Here is a 27327-nt window from a genome sequence, read left to right as displayed (position 1 = left end):
TATTTTTTTTTAGGTGGAATCCCTCTTTAACCTCCTCCAATAAGTCCCTGATGCCTCCTCTTTCCCTTGCTTAGCATTCATAAATTCAGCATGTCTGGTTTGTCCATATATTTGGGGCAATTTTTCCTTCAATTTCTCACAAACCTCCCGTCCACTAACCATCTTACCTAGATTTTTGACATCTACACCACATTCTTTAAGTATATAGCCAGACATGTTGCTTCCCACTGCTTTAATAAGAAGCTGATGAATGTCAGTAGCAGAAGCCTCATATGCTTCCTGTGCAGTGCTAAGTTTGCAAACCCAATTGGATTCTTTCTAGGATCTCCTAATCCCTCTAATATGGATCTCATATCTTGGGGACTAAAAGGTACATGCCATTTAATTTGAGACTTACTGTCAACAGCATTACCTTCAAAAACGAATTGGGTTCTGACAGGATAAACTGCAACAGATTGATCTATGACCGGGGCAGAAGGGATGGCATCTCCCTTCTTTTTCTCTTCATCTTGCTGCCACAATTTGGAAATGATGGTTTGCTCCGGAAGTTCAGACTCTCTCTCTCTTTGTCTGGCCAAAGCCTTAAGTTCAGAGAGATCTAGTTTTGCATATGTGCCTTTGGATTTATGCCAGTCATCTGTTAATAAGATACGAGCCAAATCCCTCTTTGTAGGTTGATATGGGGCTGTTAAACCTCTGCTCTCTACTATATTGCCCAGCTCATCTTTTGTGTGTTCTATGTAATCTAATTCTTTTGCTTTTGTGCGTGGACCCCTTAAAGCTAAACTGGCAGCCACATAAGGTGGGGGGTCCTCCTCCATAGAGTCTTCTGGCCAAACGTAGTAAAAGTACTTTTATTAAACATCTCCATCAAGCCAGTTTGATTTGCTACTTTAGCTTCTGTCTCCCATGTGCAAGCAGTGGCGTAACTAGAACCTTCAGGGCCCCGATGCAAGAAACCATGAAGGGCCCCCCTGACAGGGCCCTTTACTCCGAGTTTGGTGGCGGAACAACAGGACCCGGTTGCAAGTGGGTGGCTGCATGTAAAGGAACCAATTTCTCCATTTCCCCCCGCTTCTCCACCTCTCCCTTCCACAGGCATTCAGCGGCTGCAAGAGGAAAATGGAGAGATGGGTTCCTCTATGTCGGTGTTTCTCAAGCTTTTTCCAGTCAGGGCACCCTTTAAGTACATCCCTAGGTGAATGGGGCTGCACTGCAACCACCCTGCAACTGTGTGCATTGCATGCAGTTCCAGCATAGTGATGATGCATTTAAGGGGTTGTAAACCCTTGTGTTTTTTCACCTTAATCCATCCTATGCATTAAGGTGAAAAAACACCTGGCAGTCACCGGAACCCCAGCCCCCCCCGTTTTACTTACCTGAGCCCTGGAACTTCACCAGGTGGAGATGCGCTCTTCCTTTGCCCGGGGTTCTCGGCTCCTGACTGGATAGATTGATAGCAGCTCAACCATTGGCTCCCACTGCTGTTAATAAAATCCAATGAGGCGGGCGTCAGGGGCGCCTGCAAGGTAACCCCCCCCCCCCCCGGGAGAGTGCTTCTCCTAGGGGGTTGTCTGATAAGAGGAGGAGCCACGAGAGCCACAGAGGGACCCCAGAATACAAGGTTCGGGGCCACTCTGTGCAAAACGAGCTGCACAGTGAGGGTAAGTATAACATGTTTGTTATTAAAAAAAAAAAAGCATAACCTTTACAATCACATTAAGGGATTAAAACAGGTGGTCAGGAGGCAACATATTGCCCCTTTACCAGCTGTCAAATGCCTCTGAAAAGCGATCTGTGCACAGATCGCTTTTCAGAGTAATAGCATTTTTTTTGCTGCTACTTTGAACAAGCAAGAAAAAAAAACAGTTCTGATTGTACACATATGGGGTAGGGCTGGGGAAAAAAAAATCGATTTGAATCTTGAATTGAGTTGAGAGGTCAAATCGATTAAAATTTTCAGCAAATAGTTTTTTTTTTAGATATTTTTTTTTTCACCAAGATCAGTGCTGACACCGCACCGGTCCTGAAGAACTGCGTGCAGGAGTTTTTAGGTGAGGCCGTGGCTTCGGCCTAGTCCACGAGGCTGGACCCACGGACTAGGACGTAGCCGCGGCCTCACCTAAAAACTCCTGCCCGCAGCTCCTCAGGACTGGCGCGGTGTCCATAAAAAAAAAAAACTGGATTCGAATTGTGAATTGAGTTTTTTCTTTTTAAATGACAACATTTTTTTTTTAGAAAATCGCCCAGCTCTAATATGGGAAGGGGGGGCAGGATTAAACGCAGATACATAAAATGTGCATACATACATCTAAACAGCGGTGGCTGGTGCTCAAAATTTTTGGGGGGCACAAAAAATTTTATAAACCAAATCATCAAATGCAGTGCCGTCAAACGCTGCCACTGTACCCTCAAATGCAGCCACTGTGCCCAAACGCTGCTACTGTGCCCAACAAACGCTGCCACTGTGCCATCAAACGCTGTCACTGTGCCATCAAACGCTGCCACTGTGCCATCAAACGCTGCCACTGTTCCATCAAATGCTGTCACCGTGCCATCAAACGCTGCCACCGTGCCATCAAACGCTGCCACCGTGCCAATTTAACACTGCCACCGTGCCCATTTAACACTGCCACCGTGCCCATTTAACACTGCCACTGTGCCCATTTAATGCTGCCATTGTGCCATTAAAGACTGCCACTGTGCCCATTTAACGCTGCCACTGTGCCATCAATTGCAGCCACTGTGCCATCAATTGCAGCCACTGTGCCATCAAAAGCTGTCACTGTGCCATCAAACACTGCCACTGTGCCATCAACTGCAGCCACTGTGCCCATTTAACGCTGCCACTGTGCCATCAAACGCTATCACTGTGCCATCAATTGCAACCACTGTGCCAAACGCTGCCACTGTGCCCTCAAATGCTACAACTGTGCCATTAAACGCTGCTAGTGTGCCATCAAATGCTGCTAGTGTGCCCTTGAATGCCGCCAGTGTGCCCCCCCTGCCCGCTTGCCATCTACACACATGCACATACACATACACACACATACACGCACACATGCACACACATACACACATACATACACACACACACACACACAAATACACACACACATACACACACACATAAAGTCTGTTCAAAAACGGCAGTGCTTTATCTTACCTCTTCCTGCCGGGTACTGCACTGTAGGGGGAGACAAAGAGCACACACTGCTTTCACTTTAGTTACAAGCAGTGTGATGACTCTGAGCTCCCCGCACAGTGCCGATTACACTTCGGCTGAAGATCGGGGAGCTCGGTCACAGCCGCCCGCTCCTTCAGATATACAGGAGGGCCCTCAAGGCCCCCTGCAGCAAGGGGCCCGGTCGCCTTGGCGATCGCAGCGACCCCTATAATTCCGCCACTGTGTGCAAGCTATTCTCCACGTTCCTTCACTGCACAGTAGTGGGCCATAATCGTGCAGAAAAGTTTGCCCTACTTGTAAATCAAATGTCCCTTCAGATTTTAAAGGTTTAGCTGTTCCCTTTGTCCATTCTACCCATTTATCTAGGGGCTCAGTATAGGCGGAACCGTACCTTCGGTTCATATATTCTCTAGCACTCATCTTGTGTTGGGCATTTTCTGAAGGCTTCTCTCCCTTCATTCCCTTAATTCATTTAATGCCCATAATGACTGGCCAGTCTTCTCTACTTCTGCCTATACCCTCTTGCCTCTAAAACAAATAGTACAGCAAATCTGCAGATTTACAAGAATAGGCTCCACTTATCTACGTGGATAGAAGGGGTTTATGACAATAGACAAAACACTCATTAAGAGACCCTCCTCGTCTCTTCTCTGTGAGTTTTATCTGACCCTACCATGCGCCTCTGACCCAGGTCGCCCACAAGGGGTCAAAGCAGGGAACTGCAGAGGATTCTCCCTATCCATACACAGTCAAACCCGTGAAGGGGGACACAAACACATTCACACACACACACGTTACCCAACCAGAAAGGTCCGAGAGTGGTCTGGTTTCCTTGAGAACCGACAGATAGGATACATAGGAAAGGCAGAAATATAGCAAGCTTAAGGACAGCTTACCTAGCCGGCATTTAGATGTCTGTGTTCCCGATGATCCAGATCAAAGCACGGTTCCTTCTGGAAACTCTGCCAACCTCCTGGCTGGCTCGCCAAAAATGTTATGACTAATTTCTGATTGGGACTCTAAAACAAAGTTAATACTGCAGCTGCAGGAACAGATTCACAGGACTCAATCACTGTGTTTAAAATGTCCGTTCAGTGTCAAAATGTATTATTACATGTTACTTTATACATAGATAAGAAAGGGGTGGTGTGAGATGTTATTAAAAACTAACAAATAGAAACATATTATTAAAAGCTAGCGAATAGAACAATTGCAAAAGTAAAACATTGAGAAGGGAGGGGGAGTAGAGAGTGTTTAGTAGGAGAGGTTTCTGTGTGTTAGGTGAAGGTTACAGAACACATTTCAACAGTGAGAACAAAATGGAGTCTCTTGTGCTTAAATGAACAGTACAGTGAATGTCCATGTCATTATTGTAAGCTGTCAAACCCACAAAGGGGGGAATTTTATGATAAATACATTAATTTATTAGGAAATCTTTCAAATCCATGCTGTATATGAACATGAAATGAAGCCCAACTATAAATATATACTATTACAATGATTGAATTATTCAAGAAAAGAAATATGAACACAATACATCAAGTCAATAACTCTCTATGCTGATACACAGGTATATATAACCCAAGTAACGCTATATCCGCATGCACAGTAAGGCTAATAAACCATTCAGTGTATCTACAAAACTAATATAAAACAATCTACAAAATGAATAATTACCGTATATACTCGAGTATAAGCCGAGATTTTCAGCCTCTTTTTTGAGGCTGAAAGTGCCCCCCTCGGCTTATACTCGAGTCATCGCCGTCTGACTGCCCGATCAGCGTATCGAGCAGACAGACGGCGGACATTCTACAATTCAAAAGCCGCGCCTCCGCCTCCGCCTCCGCCTGTGATAGGCGGAACACTCAATTTCCCAGCAGTCAGTGTTCCGCCTATCACGGACATCCGCTCATCCTCGTACTACGGACGAGGATGAGAGGATGTCCGTGATAGGCGGAACACAGGCTGCTGGGAAATTGAGTGTTCCGCCTATCACAGGCGGAGGCGGAGGCGGAGGCGCGGCTTTTGAATTGTAGAATGGCCGCCGAGAAGAGCGGCGATCCTGGAAGGACGGAGGCTCGGCTCGGCACGGGACGGAGGAGGCACGGGACGACTGAGGCTCGGGACGACGGCGGCTCGGGACGACGGCTCGGGACGGAGGCTCGGGACACAGGTAGGCTGGACACACACACACACACACACACAAGGCTGCACGGACACACACACAGGGATAGATGGATGGACACACACACACAGGGATGGATGGATGGACACACACACACAGGGATGGATGGATGGACACACACACAGGGATGGATGGACGGACACACACACAGGGATGGACGGACACACACACAGGGATGGATGGATGGACACACACACAGGGATGGATGGATGGATGGACACACACACAGGGATGGATGGACGGACACACACACAGGGATGGACGGACACACAGGGATGGACAGCCATGTCTCACCCTCGGCTTATACACGAGTCAATAAGTTTTCCAGTTTTTTGGGGGTAAATTGGGGGCCTCGGCTTATATTCGGGTCGGCCTATACTCGAGTATATACGGTATATCATAAGATAAATCTATCCACCAATAGACAAAACAGCGCGTATTACTCCGTTTGCAAAAAAGTGTTGTTATAGTGCAATCTTCCATTTTAGATTTAACATATATGTATACAATAGTCACAAATAAATCATTAGTGTGCAATTCATTCATAAGAACTGTCCTTGCATCCGATTTGTGGTTTCGCTAAAATGTTCATCAGCTCTCTCTCAATGGTTAAGCCACACAAGTGCAAAAGTTCTCTGCCACAGTTTATTAGATGTGTACTATGTAGCCCTTTCTAGCGAAAATACACCTCCACACGTGCAATAATGTGCCCACAAATCACACTGGGGGATATGTGCAAAACAGAAAACCCCCTTTGGTATTGTTCTTACCAGATACAACTGGCTTCATAGGCCTTTAGAGATCACTCTTGCCGGTGCCTAAAGCTGGGTCCCATCCACATCATAGACTCCAGGTGTTCAGAATCTCGGAGAAGGGTAATTACAAAAAGCACACATAGCATAATTCCATCTCACACGAAAATTTTATTTAAATAAAAAAGTATTGCACTCACAAATGTAAAAATCTTTAAAAGCGTTGGTTCATTCTGCATGCATAGTTCATTGCAATGATCAAGATCAGGAAGAATTTTATCACCCGCCGCTACAAGTTGTTACTATGAAATAGCTCACGGTTTTAACTGAACGTCTTTCTTCCCTCCTGTCAGTCTCACTATGCCCATGTTGTATGCTTCCACCTTGACGCGTTTCGTCGTATTGACATCATCTGAGGGTGGAGTCATACAGTCCTATCACCTTTTTATGTGTGTCTGAGGTCAATTTTATTAACCCTTCGTAAGCTTTTATTGTTACTTATTTTTTACACCCCTCTGCTCTATATTCAGCCCTCTTCACAAACTACCCACCACAGGACCTTACAAATTTCACTTAAAACCTGCACCTCATTTATTCATTAAGCCCGATCTTCTACCCTCACACACTCGCCGATGCGAGTATGTCGGATCGCCCATTTTACACTATCGTTCATACTGCTGGTTGTGTCGGGTAAAAATCATTATTATGCAAGGAAGATAATCTAAGTATCAAAAGGTGGAGAAGAATATTCCCTGCAAAGAACTTTTATGTAACTATACACATATAAAGAGTTATGCGCTTGTGATAACCATATGGATACATATTAGCTTTCCATATAATCACCGCACTTGTCTTCTATATAGACCAAAGATGAACTGCCATCTCAACCTCAGCACACACTCACCCCAGGTAAGAATCTTCACAAGGAGGACAGACCAGAACCCGATCGTATCCAGCCTCTCATCCAACCCCGCGCGCGGGACGAGACTGCAGCCACTCATGATAATCCATGAATAGTGCATGTCTCACTCCTTCTCACTGGAAAGTAAATCCCTAACTTCCACCAAATCACTTCTATTGAGCGCATCGTCATCCTAATAGATGGGCCATACATTGCTCGATCACCATCGTAAATCAAAGATCCCCAATGGTAATCATAGCAATTCTGGAATGCTCCACCTTGAATGTCAATCCCTTATTCTGTGAATTCGTCTCTCCTCGGGGTCTATTATAGACACCACATAGGGCTAAATAGGAATCAAACGTTAATCGCCCATCTTCAATTAAATGCAATTTAATTGAAGATGGGCGATTAACGTTTGATATGTTAATTTTGTGATGTTAATTTTACATATTTCTTTACAAGTGAGTTTCACATAGGCCAAAACATTAGCATTGGTGCTTAATGGTGGAAATTTGTCAGATTTCTGTGATTTTAGGAGTCATTGGTGGTTCAGATTGGTCATAACGACCCAAAAGATGTTCCAGGTCAATCCGATCGATTAGATCTGGAGGATCATTTTCCTCTAAAAGATCAATAAGATTATCAAGTGCTTTCAATTCTTGCGGTTCAAAACCCCGCTTCGAGGGAACCCCTTTAGAATATAATTGTTTTAAAATAAGTTTCCTTGCAAATAATTGCAGGTCTTTTAAGACTTCAAATTTATCCAAATTTTGGTTTGGACAAAAGCTAAGCCCCCGAGCCAGAACTGGTACCTCGATTGGATCAAGGTTGTAGGAAGATAAGTTCACAACATTCAGATCTCAAATACTAATATGAGCTGGGGTCAGGGTCTCGTTTGTACTCGTCCCGTCCCCAGTTCATTGTGGGTCACCAATGGCACTAGATCTAGTCATTCGATCAGAGGTATTCGCGTGTCCTGACTTACCACCTGTAGTTGAACCTTTAGGAGCATTTTGTGTTTTGAATATAGGTGCAACTGCCTCGTCTTTAAATAATGACGGAAAGGCGTCTAAGGCACCTACTGGATTGCCAATTAGTGCTTGATTAAGATTAAGGGACATGGATGTCCCTATTGGTTCAGTAATCGGTTTTCTTAATATTTTTTTTACTTGAACTGTTTCCATTAGAGTCTCTTTTAGCTTTCCTTGGCGTTGTAGGACTGCATTGTTGCATAGTGCAGTGGAATAAATGTGATTTGCATCAGATACACAATTCAATATGTATGATGTGTTTTCCAGTTTCTTGTAAAGATTCATGTATAGGATTGCACTTTTATTTTATATGTGCTCATATATTTTTTAATATTACTATTATTAAAAATTATACTTTTTAATACATGCTTTTTATTTCATTGGCGACTCACCCTATTTGAAAGTCCCCCCCCCCCCTCATAGAGGAGAAAACCTGTTTTCATTTTCCTATCTCTCTTGGGATGAGGTTGAGTTTAGGCCGAACCCCAACCCCCCCCCCCCCATGACTTGTAGCACTTTTTTTCAATTCTTTATATGCAAGTAATTGGACATAAAAGGGGTATGGGGGTCTGGGTACTGCCCTGGGGGACATGTATCAATGCAAAAAATGTTTTTAAAAATTGTTTTTTTCAGGAGCAGTGATATTAATGATGCTTAAAAGCACACAAATTAAAAAAAAAACCCTTTAAATATAGTGGCTGGGGGTGTCCCCTTAGACTGCCTGTAAAGTGGTGCATCTGTAGCATATACAATGCCTTGAAAAAGTATTTATACCCATTGAAATGTTTCACATTTTGTCATGTTGCAACCAAAAGCATAAATGTATTTTATTGGGAATTTATGTGATAGACCAACACAAAGTGGCACATAATTGTAAAGTGGAAGGAAAATGATAAATGGCTTTCAACATTTTTTTACAAATAAATATGTTAAAAGTGTGGGGGGGGGGGGGGGGTTTGGATTCAGCCCCCTTTACTCTGATATCCCTAACGCTCCATACACACTATCATATTGTCTGCTGATTTTTTCCATCAGATTTACCAAAACCATATAATATGAGGTCAAACCTTAGGGGTTTCAATGTGTATGCAATCAGGCAGGCCCTTCTACTACATGGTTTTGGTAAACCTGAAGCAAAAAATCAGAAGACAATCTGATAGTGTGTATGGGGCTTTACTAAAATAAAATGGAACCAATTGCCTTCAGAAGTCACACAATTAATAAATAGAGTCCACCTGAGTGTAATTTAATCTCAGTATAAATACAGCTGTTCTGCAAACCTACCAAGACATGGCCGTCCACCTAAACTCATGGGCCGGGCAAGGAGAGCATTCATCAGAGAAGCAGCCAAGAGGTCCATGGGAACTCTGGAGGAGCTGCAGAGATCCACAGCTCAGGGGGGAGAATCTGTCCACAGGACAACTATTAGTCGTCTCTCCACAAATCTGCCCTTTATGGAAGAGTGACAAGAAGAAAGATATTGGTGAAAGAAAGTCATAAGAAGTCCCATTTGCAGTTTGTGAGGAGCCATGTTGAGGACACAGCAAACACGTGGAAGAAGGTGCTCTGGTCAGAGGAGACCAAAATTGAACTATTTGACCCAAAAGCAAACTGCTATGAGTGGGGGAAAATTAACTGCACATCACTCTGAACACACCATTCCCACCGTGACATGGTGGTGGCAGCATCATGGTGTGGAGATGCTTTTCTTCAGCAGGGACAGGGAAGCTGGTCAGAGTTGATGGGAAGATGGATGGAGCCAAATACAGGGCAATCTTAGAAGAAAGCCTGTTAGAGTCTGCAAAAGACATGAGACTGGGGGCGGAAATTCACCTTCCAGCAGGACAACAACCCTAAACATACAGCCAGAGCTACAATGGAATGGTTTAGATCAAAACATATTTATGTGTTAGAATGGCCCAGTCAAAGTCCAGAACTAAATCCAATTGAGAATCTGTGGCAAGACTTGAAAATTGCTGCTCACAGACGCTCTCCATCCAATCTGACAGAGCTTGAGATATTTTTTAAAGAAGAAGAATGGGCAGAAATGTCCCTCTCTAGATGTGAAAAGCTGGTAGAGACCAAAAAGACTTGCAGCTGTAAATGCAGAGAAATGGGGTTCTACAAAGTATTGACTTAGGGAGGCTCCATACAAATGTACCCCACACTTTCCACATACATTTACGTTTTTGGTTGTAACATGACAAAATGTGGAAAATTTCAAGGGGTGTGAAAACTTTTTCAAGGCACTGCATAGAAAATGACTCACGGTTGCAATTGCTGGCACCCGGCTATTGAAAAAAGAAAAAAACAGAGTGGTATCTCTCCCCTCCTCCCCCCACTCCATACCAGGTGAAAAAAACCTAGTATGGAAAAAAAATGGCGTTTTTTTCCGAGCATGCAGCCTAGCAGGTCAGGAGAGGAGGGGGGGAGGCTTTGGGGCAGGGGGCTCCTGAACCATACCAGGCCACATGCCCTCAACATGGGGAAGTGGATGCTTTGGGGCAGGGGGGCTCACACTTCACCACCCCAAAGCACCTTGTCCCCATGTTTATGGGGACAATGGCTTCATCCCCACAACCGTGGCCAGTGGTTGTGGTGGTCTGTGGCCAGGGGGCTTATTGGAATCTGGAAGCCCCCTTTAACAAGGGGCACCCAGATCCTGCCCCCCCATGTGAATGAGTATCAGGTACATAGTACCCTTACCCATTCACCAAAAAATTGTAAAATAAAATGGAGACAAGAGACACGTTTTTGACAAAACCTTTATTAAAAAATAAAAAAATGGTCTCCCTCGATGTAAATCAATCGTCAATCATGCGGCCTGCTGACCCAAAAAAACACTCCACCTTCTAGGACGGCTACCAGCCGAATGCCTCCCCATGTTTTGACAGTTCTTATATAGTTAATGGCGGTACCACCTGCCAACATCAACTGGTGACCACACCCCCTTGGGACATCACCGGCCCAGCATGATGTTACAAAGGGGCGGGGCCACCAGGTGATGCTGCCAGGTGGCTCCGCCCTTACCTATATTAAAGCTGTCAAATCGTGGAGGAGGCATTTGGTGGGCACCCATGCTAGAGGAGGAACATTTTGTTCTTTAGCTTTTTTCGGGTCAGCGGGCGGCATGATTGACAACGGATTTACATAGAGGGACACTATTTTTAAATAAAGGATTTGTCAAAAACTTGTCTCCTGTTTTTATTTTTTTTGTACATTTGGTGAATGGGCAGGGGTACTATATACCCCATGCTCATTCACATGGGTGGGGGGGTCAGGATCTGGGGGCCTTCTTGTGAAAGGGGACTTCTAGATTCTGATAAGCCCCCCACCTGCAGACCCCCACTACCACAGCTCAGAGTGGTCGGTAAGAGACCCTTGTCCCCATCGACATGGGGACAAGGTGCTTTGGGGAATTTCCAAATAAACGTAAAATGTGTTTGAATTTTGATTTGGAAAGAAACAAACTGCACATGTCTATTACTGCGGCCCTTTTTGCCTTGGGCACTAAAGGACAAGGATTTTCCATCACTTCCATCACTCCATCTGTCTAGGTGACAATGGTCACTGGAACAAAGCACCCCCCCCATGTTGAAGACATGTGGCCTGGTATGGTTCAGGGGGGAATGCCCCCCCCCCCCTTTTTTTGATCAGGCTGCATGCCTGCATAAGGGCCTGTCGGGGAAAACACCCTGCAAATTCGGGTGTTGGAAGAACAATTTTTTGGCCCAAACTCCTGCTCTGGCCCCCCAACATTATTTTCATATATCAGGATGGGGTTTGGGTCAGCAGGAGTTCCACTTGTTAAAAATGGGGAGAAACCTGCAAAGATACAAGGGTTATTTTTTGTCTGAGGATGGGGTTTGTGGTTTCAGTATATTGGGGGCAGTGCTCAAAGTTGACCGAATTTTACATTTTGGAGGGTTTGCAATGCACAGTGTGTGGGTTCGGTTATGTGGAAGGCGGCCGGGATTTTTCATAGTATTATTTAAATGGTTTGCCTTTTCATGTTTGTATTTTCAGGCGAGAAGAGAAGCAGCCCTGTGTGCACTTCTGGTAAGAGAACTAAAATTTTTTGTACCTTGTATAGGGATACTGTATGTGCTGAGAGGCGGGTCGTTATTCAGACCAAGCCTCCCCATCAGAAGGGATCATGTGACCAGATGCCTAGGCACTGCAGTATATGTCAGAGCTATATAAATGTATAATCATAGTGTGTGACTGTGGGGGGACATTAGAGTGCAAATTATTTTTTATTAAAAAATCATACAAACATACAGCTCATTAAAAAATGAACAACAACTAAACAAAAACAATAACGCTTACATCAGCAAGTACAGAAAATCGTTTCCTGACAAGATAACATATTAAGAAACATATTTTAATGACAACAAAAATGAGACTACAAACCCCGAACCTCAACTTAAACACAATCCCTTTGAGATTTAATCGCCATCGATTCCAAACCCCTCCCCCACATCATTCACCCCGACTTCCACATCATTCACCTTGCATTCTGCACCAGCCACCCTCATTCCCTTCCCACCTCCCCCTCCATCATCATCCAATCCATCCCTCACTTCACCCATTGGTGTTTGCCGACCTCCAGCCGCACTTCTGCCATGCCGAGGAGGAGGGGTTGGCACCACAATACATTCTGGTCCAGCACCCTCCACTGCCTTCACTACACTAGGAGAAACAATAACGGAAAAGGGGGGGGGGGAGAGGCTGAGAGATAACCAGCCTCGGGACTTTAAACGGTATCGAATTGATTAGGTCAAGACATTCCCAAATAGAAATAGAAAAAAATTATTTTTATTGTACACAGTTAAAAACATAGAACAGAAGAACATTAATACATCCATAACATTGGCTATATGCATTATTCAAACATATGTATATAAGGTGCTACCACTTTCAACATGTTTCACTCGATAGAGCTTCCTCAGGAGATTGGTGGTGCAGCTTGTTTGTATGCTGAAATAACAGAATATAGTGAAAAAACATCCATTTAGATGCATAAAGAGATATATGTTACAGTATATCAAACCATTAATTAAATAAGAAACAAATCAATAATGTGATAGATACAAGGACATAGAAGGTAGAGATGGCCTTGCGGTTTGCCTGGCGGTCAGTTCGCGGCGAACTTTGCTCGTTCGCGATTCACCAAACTGGCGAACTTCTGGCACTGTTCGCGTTGGACATATTTGTTCACATTGTGAAGAACTTTGACCCATAACACATCCATCATTGGGTACAAGATAGCCAATTGAGACATTTCAGCACATGGACATACCCCCTACCTTATAAATAGACCTGATCTGGCGGCCATTTTACATTATGTCATTTGTCAGTGTAGGGAAAGGACGCTGTGTGGAGCAGGGACAGTCAGTCTAATCACTAGCTATTACTATTAGGTCCACAAAAGTCCTTTTAAGGACTGGTATAGGTGTACAGTATATAGGGTTATAATATACTTTCTTTCAAATATAGAAAGCATATTATAGTGCACTGCATGCAGTGCTGCTGACCGATTCTGCAGCTGTCGTTTCTCAGTGTAGGGACAGTTTGGTGTTTGGAGCCGGGACAGTCTGCAATTCACTAGTTACTAGCTAGCTATTATTAGGTCCACAAAGGTCCTTTTAAGAACTGGTATAGGTGTTCTATTTGGTGTGCAGTATATAGGGGTGTAATACACGTATAAAATACTTTCAGATATAGTAAGCATAGTATAGTGCATTTCCACTGTGCAGCATTGTGACTGCTGGGTGCTTCTGCAGCGATACTACAAAGAGTGACAAACGCAAATAGAAAAAAGTATTATAACTGGTGTGATAGACCAGTGGCCCCCCAAAATGACAGACTGAAGCGGGGTGTTATATACCTTCTTTCACATATACTGCACTTCTCTAGAGACTTTTGTCACAGGGTAATTTAAAAAATGACAGGCAGAGGAAGAGGCAGGCCCTTCCACAGGGGTGGTAGGGGTAGGGCAGGAGCAACAGGCTTGAGCCAAAGTGTCAAATTGCAGAAGGTGTGTTCGATTACATCAAAGGACGCACCAGACTTGGTTGAGTGGCTCACTTGGCCTTACTCTTCTGCACCCTCCTCATCCTCTCGATCTGCAACCTCTTCTTCACTCTCTGCTGTGTGCACCCCCAAAGACACTACCACCAACACCACCACAACCACATACCTTCCGCTTGAGTCACAGGAATTATTTTCCAATCCATATCAAGACATTGCCGATGCACAGCCATTCTTGGCATTGGATCAGGAAGAAGAGGTAGGAACAACCGCCACTCAGCAGTCTGACGACAGTACCTAGATCAGCCCAAGAAGGAGGTTGGTCCCTGTTGTTGCTGCCTACTCCGAGATCTCTACTTATAGCGGTGGGGAAGGTGACGTCGATGATGACGTGTCTAGTGATGTCACGTGGGTGCCCACAAGAGAGGAAGAGGAGGGGAGTTCAGAGGGAGATATGGACCAGCAGATAGGGAGGAGAAGCAGGAATAACTTACATTGCACAGGAGGGACAAAATAGACTGCTAATATATCAGGAGCGAGGCATCAACCATGTACGGTCACATCTGGCGCTCCCAGGACGCCGGCACATGGCTCCGCAGTGTGGGCTTTTTTTAACGTGTCCGCTGCTGAAAATAGTGTTGCCATCTGCAGCCTTTGCAGTCAACACATACGTCGCGGTAAGCCCAACACTCACCTAGGGACGACCGCCTTAAGAAGGCACATGAGCAGCCATCACTCCCGAGCCGAGTGGGAGCAACAGAACTCACAAAGCCACACTCCAGGCTCTCGTGCCGATTTGGTTTTACCGCCATGGATTGCATGCATGCCTGGCTCTTCTCCCCCTCCTACTCCATCCTCCCTCTCCTCCTTGGCTGACTCCTCCTTTTCCGCTGCTAGCGTCTCTTCCGCTGCTCCGCCCAAGCTCCCCAGAACCTATTCAACATGCCAGGTGAGACATTGCCATGCTGTGCTGCGTCTGTTGTGCCTGAAAGCCAAGAGCCACACTGGCCCTGCATTCCTTTCAGCTTTGCGTTCACAGGCAGATCAGTGGCTAACACCGCTCAACTTGACAGTTGGTAAAGTGGTGTGTGACAATGGTGCCAATCTGCTTAGCGCATTGAAACAGGGCAAAATTACACACATGCCATGCATGGCACACGTCTTAAACTTGGGTCGTGCAGCAATTTGTTGTCAAATACCCTGGGGTCCAGGACATCTTGCAGCAGGCAAGGAAAATCTTGGCCCATTTCAGAAGATCTCACACGGGCATGGCTTGCCTTGCTGACCTTCAGCGGCGACACAATCTGCCGGTCAGACATCTTATTTGCGATTGCCCGACGCAATGGAACTTAACCTTCTATATGCTTGATAGGCTGCTCCAGCAGAATGGTGCAGTTAACGACTAACTGCACGAACTCTGCAGCAGAACAGGTTCTGGGGAGCTTGGTTTTTTTTCACTGCGCCAGTGGCTGCTCATGCGCGATGCATACAGACTTCTGCGGCCATTTGATGAGATCACCAAACTGGTCAGTCGCAGCCATGGCGCCATCAGTGAAATGGTACCTTATGCCTTCTTTACGGAGCGTGCATTGCGTCGTGTCATTGATCAAGCTGTGGAGGAGCAGAAGCGGGAAGATGAGGAAGTCGCAATGCTGGATGAATTCCCAGGGGGGGCTACTCTATCTGAGACAAGTCAACAACAGGAGTCTGAAGAGGAGTCAGAGGAGGATGGTGCCAGGGGAGATGAGGAGGAGCAAGAAGAGCATGCTTTAAACCTTTCTAGGATCCCTGTTGTTGTCCGTGGATGGGGAGAGGAGAACGAGGAGGACGACATTATCCTGGATGATGAGCAGGAGCCAGGCCACCACACCACTTCCAGTTTAGTACAAATGGGGGCCTTCATGTCCAGTGTTTTAACAGGGACCCCCGTATAAAAAGCATAAAGGTCAAGGACCAGTACTGGGTGGCAACGTACTTAGACTCCCGGTACAAACACAAAATGGAGGAAATGTTACCACCATCACAGAGGGCTGTCAGAATGGAGCACTTCCAGGCCTTGCTTAGAGAAATGCTGCATTCTGCTTTTGCGTGCGCTGGCAGAGGAATTCCAGCTCCCATAGAAACAGCGCCTGCAAGAAGAGGGCCGTTTGAAGATGTGTTGGTCATTTCTGATATGAGATCATTCTTTCAGCCGACCCATTGACAGGTGTCACCTGGATTCAGCATCAGGGAACGCCTAGACCGACAGGTGTCTGACTAAATCGGGTTAACGGCCGATGTGGACGCTCTGAGGAGTGATGAACCCCTGAACTACTGGGTGGGCAGGCTTGACCTCTAACCAGAGCTTGCACAATTTGCAATGGAAATGTTGGCTTGCCCCTCGTCCAGTGTCCTGTCCGAAAGGACGTTCAGTGCCGCACGGGCAATCGTGAAAGATAAGCGTACTCGCCTAGCTCACGACAATGTTGACTACCTCACATTTATAAAAATGAATGAGGCATGGATCTCGGAGGAATTCAACACATGTGACCAAGTAGACCATGTATATGCATAACTCTATAAACAATTTATATAATCTAGCACACGGACCTTTTTTCTACCTTTGGCTCACTTCCTTGTACAAAAAAAACACACCGTACTATATGCCCGTACCCTCCTGTTTGAAGAGGTTGAGCGATGTCATATTTTTGGGTCCTGCAGCGAGGGAATCAGTGCTGGTGTCAGTGCTCTCTATCTTGGTGCTGGTGTGGTCTCAGTGCTCTCTATCACAGTGCTGGTGTGGTCTCAGTGCTCTCCAACACAGTGCTGGCGTGGTCTCAGTGCTCTCTATCACGGTGCTGGTGTCAGTGCTTTCTATCACGGTGCTGGTGTCAGTGCCCTCTATCACGGTGCTGGTGTCAGTGCTCTCTATCTCGGTGCTGGAGTCAGTGCTCTCTATCATGGTGCTGGTGTCAGTGCTCTCTATCACGGTGCTGGTGTCAGTGCTCAGTCTCTATTGCGGTGCTGGTTTCAGACAGTGAGGGAGATAGCAGCAGAGAAGCCAATCAGCACTGGACTGGCACCTCTGGACCACCGCAGTGGAGCCCTGCATAGGTGGGGGTAAGGGCCACGCAGATGGAGGGGCTCAAGCACAGGTTGGCACACTGGGACACTGGCACAGGACTGCACTGCCCTGACTGTGGCACTGATCATCTCCTGCACCCCCTTCATAGCCTGCCCTGACCTTGCCTCTCCTCCATGGCCTTCATGCGCTCCTGAATTGTCAAAATTTCACAGATAAAAAAAGAATGCTTGTCGTTGTCGTTCCCAGATTCACTTAATACTTTTGTTATGTCAGTGTCCATGTTGTGGGACTATGTGTGTACAGCTAGTAAGTATTTTGTAGCTGAAAATATGACCTGGAGGTTTTTAAGGTTTGCCTGCCATTATAGTGAATAGGGTCCGCCACGAACCTTGTGGTTCGCAAACTTTTGGCCACGTTCGCAGTTCGCGAAACGTCCCATCAGAAGTTCGTACATCACTAATAGAAGGCACAAGAGTAGCAAAAACAAATCTCACCACATAGGCCTAAGTTCCAATGATAGCGATGAAGCTGATAAAAGCACTAAAATTTATATTGAAATTGAAAAACGAAGATAATTCAGCCATCGCAGAATGACGCATTCAAAAGAGCCTGTAGAGAGGGACATTGAGTAGTATAAAGTCAAAAACGCCTATTAGTCGCCACTTGGGCCTATACCACAATTTTGATGACACCAAGATGCACTTTTTTGCACTGGAACATGTACCACCCGGTGATAGGGGTGGCGATTATGACCGCATTTTATTGCAATGTGAGGCGCTCTGGATTTTTGACCTCAGAGCTACCATTACTCCTGGTCTAAACGATGCTTTGAGCTTTTAGCCATTTCTGTAAATGATTATCTATATTGTTTTTTTTTTTCCTCTTCTTTTCTCTTTTTTGCCTATTCAGATTGCTCATTAATTTATTTTTGAGTTTATTTTAAAATATATTTTTTGCTGAATTGTTTTGTCTAAGGCACATGACTATATTGGGTGCATAACAAATCTCTCATCACCACTGCTGGTTACTCTTTTTACAAAAATATATCAAAAGATGCTTACAGTTATATCTGTAGGTTGCAGGTATAAACACATGACCATTGTCTGTTATGATATGCTCTTTTCAGCCGCCAATGCTATGCCACATCTTTGCCTGTACGGGCGCCCAGGGGCACTCTAAGGCCATCTTGCTAATCAAGATCAAATGCGGGACAGATGCGCGGAAGACATCTTCGGGAGACACATGCCATGACGGAGCCTTGAGTTTGCGCCGCGACTCGGCGGTGACGTCAGACGCCACCGAGTCGGAGATGACCATAAATACAGTGTGTTGCCCGTTTCCCAGCACAGACTGTCGTAGTTGAATGCGAGGGGGCGTTCTCCATGTTCCTGATTGCTCTGCCTTTTTTGACATATCATTCCTACAGAGGTGTTAAACTCTACACCCTGTTGAATGTGTGCACTCTGGTTCCTTTTTAGGAACCCAGATTGCTTTGCTTGATTTCAGAGACTCATTATCTCCTTGTTTATTTTGGTTTTCTGTCCTTTAATTTATTTTTTGCAGGCGCTCTGTGCTGTCAGTACTGGGCTGTAATATAGACCCTGACACTTTGTTTGATGTAATGCTGTTTAGCAATTTCCTACGAGCAAATCCAGCCATTTACCATTGATTCTACTATTGACATTATTATAATAAAGGTACACCCTTTTTGATACTACTGGGAGGCTTCTTTTTTAGAGAAGACCTCCCAACATTCAAAACATGAGGATTGTTTTTCTCTCTTTTTTGACTTTATACTACTCAATGTCCCTCTCTATGAGCTCTTTTGAATGCGTCATTCTGCGACGGCTGAATTATCTTTGTTTTTAAATTTTAATATAAATTTTGGTGTTTTTATCAGCTTCATCGCTATCATTGTAACTTAGGCTTATGTGGTGAGATTTGTTTTTGCTACTCTTGGTCATGTGTCCTTGTATCTATCACTAGGGATGGCCGAATGGTTCGCCCGGTGGTCGTTTCGCGGCGAATTTCGGCTGTTCGCCGTCTGCCCGATCGGCGGACTATTGCCGCCGTTCGCCCGGCGGACTTCCGTGTTTACTGTGTAAAATAACTTTTTTCCTATGATGACACATCCATCATGGGGTACAGGACAGCCAATTGAGACATTACAGCACATGGACACTTGGACATTCCCCCTAACTTATAAATAGACCCGATCCGGCGGCCATTTTACATTCTTTCTTCTGTCACTATTGGGAGAGGTTGCTGTGTGGAGCAGGGAGAGATTGCAGTGACCCAAATCACTAGCTACTTGGTCCACAAAAGTTCTTTTCAGGACTGGTATAGGTGTTAGGTGTAGTTCAGGATATAGGTTTGAGGCACTGCTGTGCTACTGATTGTTGCAGCAGCCTGTCTCTTGTCAGTGTAGAGAGAGGGAGAGTACGCTGTGTGCTGCAGGGACAGTCAGTTTAATCATTAGCTGTTACTATTAGGTCCACAAAAGTGCTATTCAAGTTATTGTTCCAGCAGCCTCTGTTTTGTCAGTTTAAATAGGGACAGGCAGGAAGCTGTGTGTGAGGCAGTGAGGGACAGTCAGTTTAATCAGTAGCTGTTACTATTAGGTCCACAAAGGTTCTTTTCAGGACTGGTATGGTAATAGGCTTGTACACGTATAATATTCTTTCTTCCAAATATAGAAAGAATATTATACTTGACTGCTGCCCTTCTGCTGCAGTAGTCATTTATCAGTATAGGGACTGAGGTACAGTCTGCTAATCATTCACAACCTACTTGTTCCACAAAGGTCCTTATAAGGACTGGTAAGGTCTAGGGTGCTACAGTACATAGGGTTGAGTGAGGTACAGTCTGCTATTCCTTAAGGACTGGTATAGGTCCACAATACCTAGGGTTGAGGTGCACTACTGCTGACTGCTGCCCTATACTGCAGCAGTCCTTTATCAGTATAGGGACTGAGGTACAGTCTGCTAATCATTCACAACCTACTAGTTCCCCAAAGGTCCTTATAAAGACTGGTAAGGTAAAGTGTACTACAGTACATAGGGTTGAGTGAGGTACAGTCTGCTATTCTTTAAGGACTGGTATAGGTCCACAATATATAGGGTTGAGGTGCACTACTGCTGACTGCTGCCCTATACTGCAGCAGACCTTTATCAGTATAGGGACTGAGAGTTTTGTCACAGGGTCATTTAAAAAATGACAGGCAGAGGAAGAGGCAGGCCCTTCCGCAGGGGTGGTAGGGGTAGAGCAGGAGCAACAGGCTTGAGCCAAAGTGGGAAGTTGCAGGAGGTGCGTTCAATTACTTTAAAGGACGCACCAGACTTGGTTGAGTGGCTCACTCAGCCTTACTCTTCTGCACCCTCCTCATCCTCTCCATCTGCACCCTCTTCTTTACTCTCTGCTATGTGCACCCCCAAAAACACTACCACCAACAACACCACCACCACCACATACCTTACGCTTGAGTCACAGGAATTATTTTCCGATCCATATCAAGACATTTCTGATGCGCATGGTATTGGATCAGGAAGAGGAGGTAGCAACAACCGCTACTCAGCAGTCTGACGACAGTACCCAGATCAGCCCAAGGAGGAGGTTGGTCCCCGGTGTTGCTGCCTACTCCGAGATCTCTACTTATAGCGGTGGGCAAGGTGACGTCGATGATGACGTGTCTAGTGATGTCACGTGGATGCCCACAAGAGAGGAAGAGGAGGGGCGTTCAGAGGGAGATATGGACCAGCAGATAGGGAGCAGAAGCAGGAATAACTTACATTGCACAGGAGGGACAAAGCAGACTGCAAATGTATCAGGAGCGAGTCATCGACCATGTACGGTCACATCTGGCGCTCCCAGGACACCGGCACATGGCTCCGCAGTGTGGGCTTTTTTTAACGTGTCCGCTGCTGACAATAGCGTTGCCATCTGCAATCTTTGCAGTCAACACATTAGTCGCGGTAAGCCCAACACTTACCTAGGAACGACCGCCTTAAGAAGGCACATGAGCAGCCATCACCGAGCTGAGTGGGAGCAACGGAACACACAAAGCCACACTGCAGGCTCTCACCGTCCAGCCTCGTCTTCTACTTCTCCTCTCTCCTCACAATTGTCCTCCACTCCACCTTCCATCACGCCAAGCTCATGTTTTTCTGCAAAAAGGCAGGCTTCCGTGGGCCTAATGTTCGAGCGTAAAAAAATGATGACGCCGGATAACCCTCTTGCCCAACGGTTGACGGCTGGCTTGTCAGAACTCATAGCCCGCCAACTACTGCCATATAAACTGGTGGACTCGGAGGCCTTTCGCAAATTTGTGGCCATTGGAACACCACAATGGAAGGTCCCAGGAAGGAAGTATTTCTAACAGAAGGGCATCCCAGAGCTATATGGCCATGTTCAGCAGCAAGTGAATGTATCTCTGGCATACAGTGTCGGTGCCAAGATACATCTGACCACAGACACGTGGTCTAGCAAACACAGGCAGGGAAGGTATATCACTTTTACTGCCCACTGGATGAACCTTCTGACGGCCGTCAAGCATGTAACCCGTGGCACCCGTGTAGATTTGGTTTTACCGCCACGGATTGCACGCAGGCCTGACTCTTCTTCTCCTCCTCCTCCTACTCCATCCTCCTCCCTCTCCTCCTCGGCTGACTCCTCCTTTTCCGCTGCTAGTGTCTCTTCCGCTGTGCCGCCCAAGCTCCCCAGAACCTATTCGACATGCCAGGTGAGACGTTGCCATGCCGTGCTGCGTCTGTTGTGCCTGGAAGCCAAGAGCCACACTGGCCTGGCACTCCTTTCAGCTTTGCGTTCACAGGCAGATCAGTGGCTAACACCACTCAATTTGACAGTTGGTAAAGTGGTGTGTGACAACGGTGCCAATCTGCTTAGCGCATTGAAACAGGGCAAAATGACGCACGTGCCATGCATGGCACACGTCTTAAACTTGGTCGTGCAGCGATTTGTTGTCAAATACCCTGGGGTCCAGGACATCTTGCGGTAGGCAAGGAAAATCTCGGCCCATTTCAGAAGATCTTACATGGCCATAGCTCGCCTTGATGACATTCAGCGGCGACACAATCTGCCGGTCAGACGTCTTATTTGTGTTTGCCCAACGCGATGGAACTCAACCTTCTATATGCTTGATAGGCTGCTCCAGCAGAAACGTGCAGTTAACGTCTACCTGTATGAACTCTGCGGCAGAACAGGTTCTGGGGAGCTGGGTTTTTTTTCACTGCGCCAGTGGCTGCTCATGCGCGACGCATGCAGACTTCTGCGGCCATTTGAGGAGATCACCAAACTGGTCAGTCGCATCCATGGCGCTATCAGTGACATGGTACCTTATGCCTTCTTTATGGAGCGTGCATTGCGTCGTGTCATTGATCAAGCTGTGGAGGAGCAGGAGCGGGAAGATGAGGAAGTCGCAATGCTGGATGAATTCCCAGGGGGGGCTACTCTATCTGAGACAAGTCAACAACAAAAGTCTGAAGAGGAGTCAGAGGAGGATGGTGCCGGGGCGGATGAGGAGGAGCAAGAAGAGCATGCTTTAAACCTTTAATCCCTGTTGTTGTGCGTGGATGGGGAGAGGAGAATGAAGAGGACAACATTATACTGGATGATGAGCAGGAGCCAGGCCACCACACCGCTTCCACTTTAGTGCAAATGGGGGCCTTCATGCTCCAGTGTTTTAATAGGGACCCCCGTATAAAAAGCATAAGGGTCAAGGACCAGTACTGGGTGGCAACGTACTTAGACCCCAGGTACAAACACAAAATGGCGGAAATGTTACCGCCGTCACAGAGGGCTGTCAGAATGAAGCACTTCCAGGCCTTGCTTCGAGAAATGCTGCATTCTGCTTTTGCATGCGCTGGCAGAGGAGCAATTCCTACTCCCAGAGAAGGAGTTGCGGGTACCAATCCAACAGCGCCTGCAAGAAGAGGCCGGTTTGAAGATGTGTTGGTGACTTCGGATATGAGGTCATTCTTTCAGCCGACCCATCGACAGGTGTCATCCGGATCCAGCATCAGGGAACGCCTGGACCGACAGGTGTACAATTACATCGGGTTAATGGCCGATGTGGACTCTCTGAGGAGTGATGAACCCCTGGACTACTGGGTGGGCAGGCTTGACCTCTGGCTAGAGCTTGCCCAATTTGCAATCAAACTGTTGGCTTGCCCCTCGTCCAGTGTCCTGTCCGAAAGGACGTTCAGCGCAGCAGGGGGGATCGTGACCGATAAGCGTACTCGCCTAGCTCACGACAGTGTTAACTACCTCACATTTCTAAAAATGAATGAGGCATGGATCTCGGAGGAATTCAACACATGTGACCAGTAGACCATGTATATGTCTGTAAACATTTTTTTTAATCGAGCACACAGACCTTCTTTCTTCATTTGGCTCACTTCCTTGTCCAAAAAAAGCACACCGTACTATATGCCCGTACCCTCCTGTTTGAAGAGGTTGAGCGGTGTCATATTTCTACTGGGGCTGCTTATTATGAGGGGCTCCCACCATCCCTGTGCTGTGCTGACTTCCTCCTGGGGCTGCTTATTATGAGGGGCTCCCACCATCCCTGTGCTGTGCTGACTTCCTCCTGGGGCTGTACCTCTGCTGTGCATATTATGAGGGGCTCCCACCATCCCTGTGCTATGCTCATTATGAGGGGCTCCCACCATCCCTGTGCTATGCTCATTATGAGGGGCTCCCACCATCCCTGTGCTATGCTGACATCCTCCTGGGGCTGCTTATTATGAGGGGCTCCCACCATCCCTGTGCTGTGCTGACTTCCTCCTGGGGCTGATTATTATGAGGGGCTCCCACCCTCCCTGTGCTATGCTGACATCCTCCTGGGGCTGCTTATTATGAGGGGCTCCCACCCTCCCTGTGCTATGCTGACATCCTCCTGGGGCTGCTTATTATGAGGGGCTCCCACCATCCCTGTGCTGTGCTGACTTCCTCCTGGGGCTGCTTATTATGAGGGGCTCCCACCATCCCTGTGCTATGCTGTCATCCTCCTGGGGCTGCTTATTATGAGGGGCTCCCACCATCCCTGTGCTGTTCTGACTTCCTCCTGGGGCTGTACCTCTGCTGTGCATATTATGAGGGGCTCCCACCATCCCTGTGCTATGCTCATTATGAGGGGCTCCCACCATCCCTGTGCTATGCTCATTATGAGGGGCTCCCACCATCCCTGTGCTATGCTCATTATGAGGGGCTCCCACCATCCCTGTGCTATGCTCATTATGAGGGGCTCCCACCATCCCTGTGCTATGCTGACTTCCTCCTGGGGCTGCTTACGGTGCAGGTGTCAGTGCTGTATATCATGGTGCAGGTGTCAGTGCTGTATATCACGGTGCTGGTGTTAGTGCTTTATGTCACACTGCTGATGTCAGTGCTCTCTATCATGGTGCTGCTGTCAGTGCTGTATATCACGGTGCTGGTGTTAGTGCTTTATGTCCCGCTGCTGATGTCAGTGCTCTCTATCACGGTGCTGGTGTCAGATCACTCTGTCACGGTGCAGGTGTCATTGCTGTACGTCACGCTGCTGATGTCAGTGCTCTCTATCACGGTGCTGCTGTCAGTGCTGTATATCACGGTGCTGGTGTTAGTGCTTTATGTCACGCTGCTGATGTCAGTGCTCTCTATCACGGTGCTGGTGTCAGATCACTCTATCACGGTGCTGGTGTCATTGCTGTATGTCACGCTGCTGATGTCAGTGCCCTCTATCACGGTGCTGGTGTCAGATGACTCTATCACGGTACAGGTGTCATTGCTGTATGTCACGCTGCTGGTGATCATCTCCTGCACCCTCTTCTTTGCCTACCCTGACCTTCCCTCTCCTCCATTGCCTTCATGCGCTCCACAGTCCTGAATTGTCACAACAATTTCACATATAAAAAAAGAATGCTTGTAGTTGTTGATCCCAGATTCACCTCATACATGTGTTATGTCATTGGCCATGTGGTGGGACTATGTTTGCACAGCTATTCATTATTTTGTGGCTGCAAATTTGACCTATAGGTTTGCAAAGTTCGCCTCCCATTGAAGTCAATGGGGCCCGCCGCGAACGTTACGGTTCGCAAACTATTGGCCGCGTTCGCGGTTCGCAAAACGTCCCGTCGGAAGTTCGTCCATCACTATCTATCACATTATTGATTTGTTTATTATTTAATTAATGGTTTGATATACTGTAACATATATCTCTTTATGCATCTAAATGGATGTTTTTTCACTATATTCTGTTATTTCAGCATACAAACAAGCTGCACCACCAATCTCCTGAGGAAGCTATAATGAGTGAAACATGTTGAGAGTGGTAGCACCTTATATACATATGTTTGAATAATGCATATATCCAATGTTATGGATGTATTAATGTTCTTCTGTTATATGTTTTTAACTGCGTAAAAATAAAATGAAATTAATTTTTTTATATTTCTATTTGGGAATGTCTTGACCTAATCAATTCAATACCATTTAATGTCCCGAGGTTGGCTACCTCTCAGCCTCTCCCCCCCCCCCCCCCCTTTTCCGTTTTTTTGAGTAAATATATGTGGGATGTGGTATCGTTAGTTTGACCTCTTCATCTTGCCTCTCTTTATAGGAGAAACAATGGGTGCAGACTCAGACTTGACAACCACACTTTCTGACACTGACTGGGAGACCACAGGCTGTGGGGACACTATCACAGGCGGCCTCACAGACACAGATTCTGATGGGACAGAGACACTAGGATCCCCTGGTACAACCTCTGCCAACCCAGACTCTTCTCTATTCGGATGGAAGAATTCCTCCACTAGCTCTGGCTTATTGTGCAAAGCTTCAGGGCGCCGGCTATAAGGGTGACCAACCTTATCATATAGGTTACATTTAATGAAGTTACAGTCCCTTGCCAGATTCCCCAGTTCCTGACACAAAGAGCACTTCTGTTATGAACATTTAGAGGAGAAATGTCCCTTAACTCCACATTTATGGCAAAGTTTAGGTTGACCAGGGTAGAAGACAGTAATTCTATCTCTACCAATAAAGGCAGGGGAGGGAAAATGTTGGACCACACTCCCACACACACACTCAACCTCATTGATACTGACCACCCACCCATCCAGATTCCTCTATCATCCACAATCTTTTTTAGGGGATACAACTTTTCACCAAACCTCCTCAACCAGACCCATAAATCCTCAGGAGGTATAGACGCATTCCTTGTCAGGATAGTCAAATTTTTAATCAAGGGCTGTCTTGAGACAACTTTAGGGATAAGCCCATTCCAGTCCGGCTGGCCCCCATATACATGCTCAAACCACTCCCAAAACAGATCCAGCAATTGTGGACGCACAAATGATAAATCTTATTCATAGGAACCAGCCAGACTGATAAGAGTATAAATATCCTCCGCCTTAAAACCAATGGGTAGGATCTTATCCACAACCTCCTAGGTGGAATATCTCCTCCTTCCCACCTGAGCTGTACCACATTCCTGCGTTTAATGGAAGGTGCTTTAGGTGAAAGTCGCACAACTGGCTCCCTTCCACCACCAGTAGCATGACTTTGTCCTGACACAGCCCTAGCATAACTCCAAACTGGGTCAGATGACACATTAACTGGTTGCATAGGAATAATAACTGGCTGCATAGGAACCTCTGAAATCTGGTTCGGTAAATTACCCACTGCTTGATCATCTCTCCTCCCCTCCAGCACAACAGTCCCGTTCACCATAGTCCCAGAAGTACCACAGTTAACAGTAGTCCCATCATCGAGTAAAGTCTTCTGTTTAGAAAAAACATCTGCTGTTTCAGCATTCATACGGCCCTCCTGCTCTGCAGTTTCAATGTTCATGCGACATTCGTGCTCTGCACTGTTAGTGTCCATGTGGGACTCCTCACAGTCAGCAGAAACTTCTGTCTGGATACATGTCATCTCTTCCTGCATTCCATGATCTTCATCTGATGAGGCAGTGCCACTCAAGGGAGATTCCATTTCTGTAATGGTCTGCAGCAATCCACCATTTTCCTCCTCCTGGGATGACCCAGGCCACTGTGGAGGGAGGGGGGCAGATACTGACTCAGGTGAAACAGATCCTGAGTAGGGATGAGCTTCGAGTTCAAGTCGAACTCATGTTTGACTCCAACAGTGAACAATTTGGGTTGTTCGTGGCAAATTC

General features: G+C 46.4%; 2 protein-coding genes across 3 annotated transcripts in view; one reads left to right on the top strand and one right to left on the bottom strand.

Moving 5' to 3' along the window:
• Positions 1-27327, bottom strand: part of LOC143927195 (ecto-ADP-ribosyltransferase 5-like) — a 425121-nt gene that overhangs the window by 285371 nt on the left and 112423 nt on the right. The window lies entirely within an intron of this gene.
• Positions 1-27327, top strand: part of LOC143927194 (ecto-ADP-ribosyltransferase 5-like) — a 157791-nt gene that overhangs the window by 114601 nt on the left and 15863 nt on the right. For both annotated transcript variants that reach the window (XM_077451170.1, XM_077451171.1), the window contains exon 4: positions 12086-12118. In XM_077451170.1, coding sequence (XP_077307296.1) covers positions 12086-12118 — 33 coding nt within the window. The remainder of the gene's footprint in view (positions 1-12085; positions 12119-27327) is intronic.

The sequence above is a fragment of the Lithobates pipiens genome, unplaced genomic scaffold (assembly GCF_037356315.1).
Source record: "Lithobates pipiens isolate NorthernLeopardFrog02 unplaced genomic scaffold, aLitPip1_a1.2 Scaffold_23, whole genome shotgun sequence".
In the NCBI taxonomy this organism is placed as follows: Eukaryota; Metazoa; Chordata; class Amphibia; order Anura; family Ranidae; genus Lithobates; species Lithobates pipiens.
Note: the sequence above shows the minus strand (reverse complement) of the source record. Positions and strands in the feature narration are given on the sequence as shown.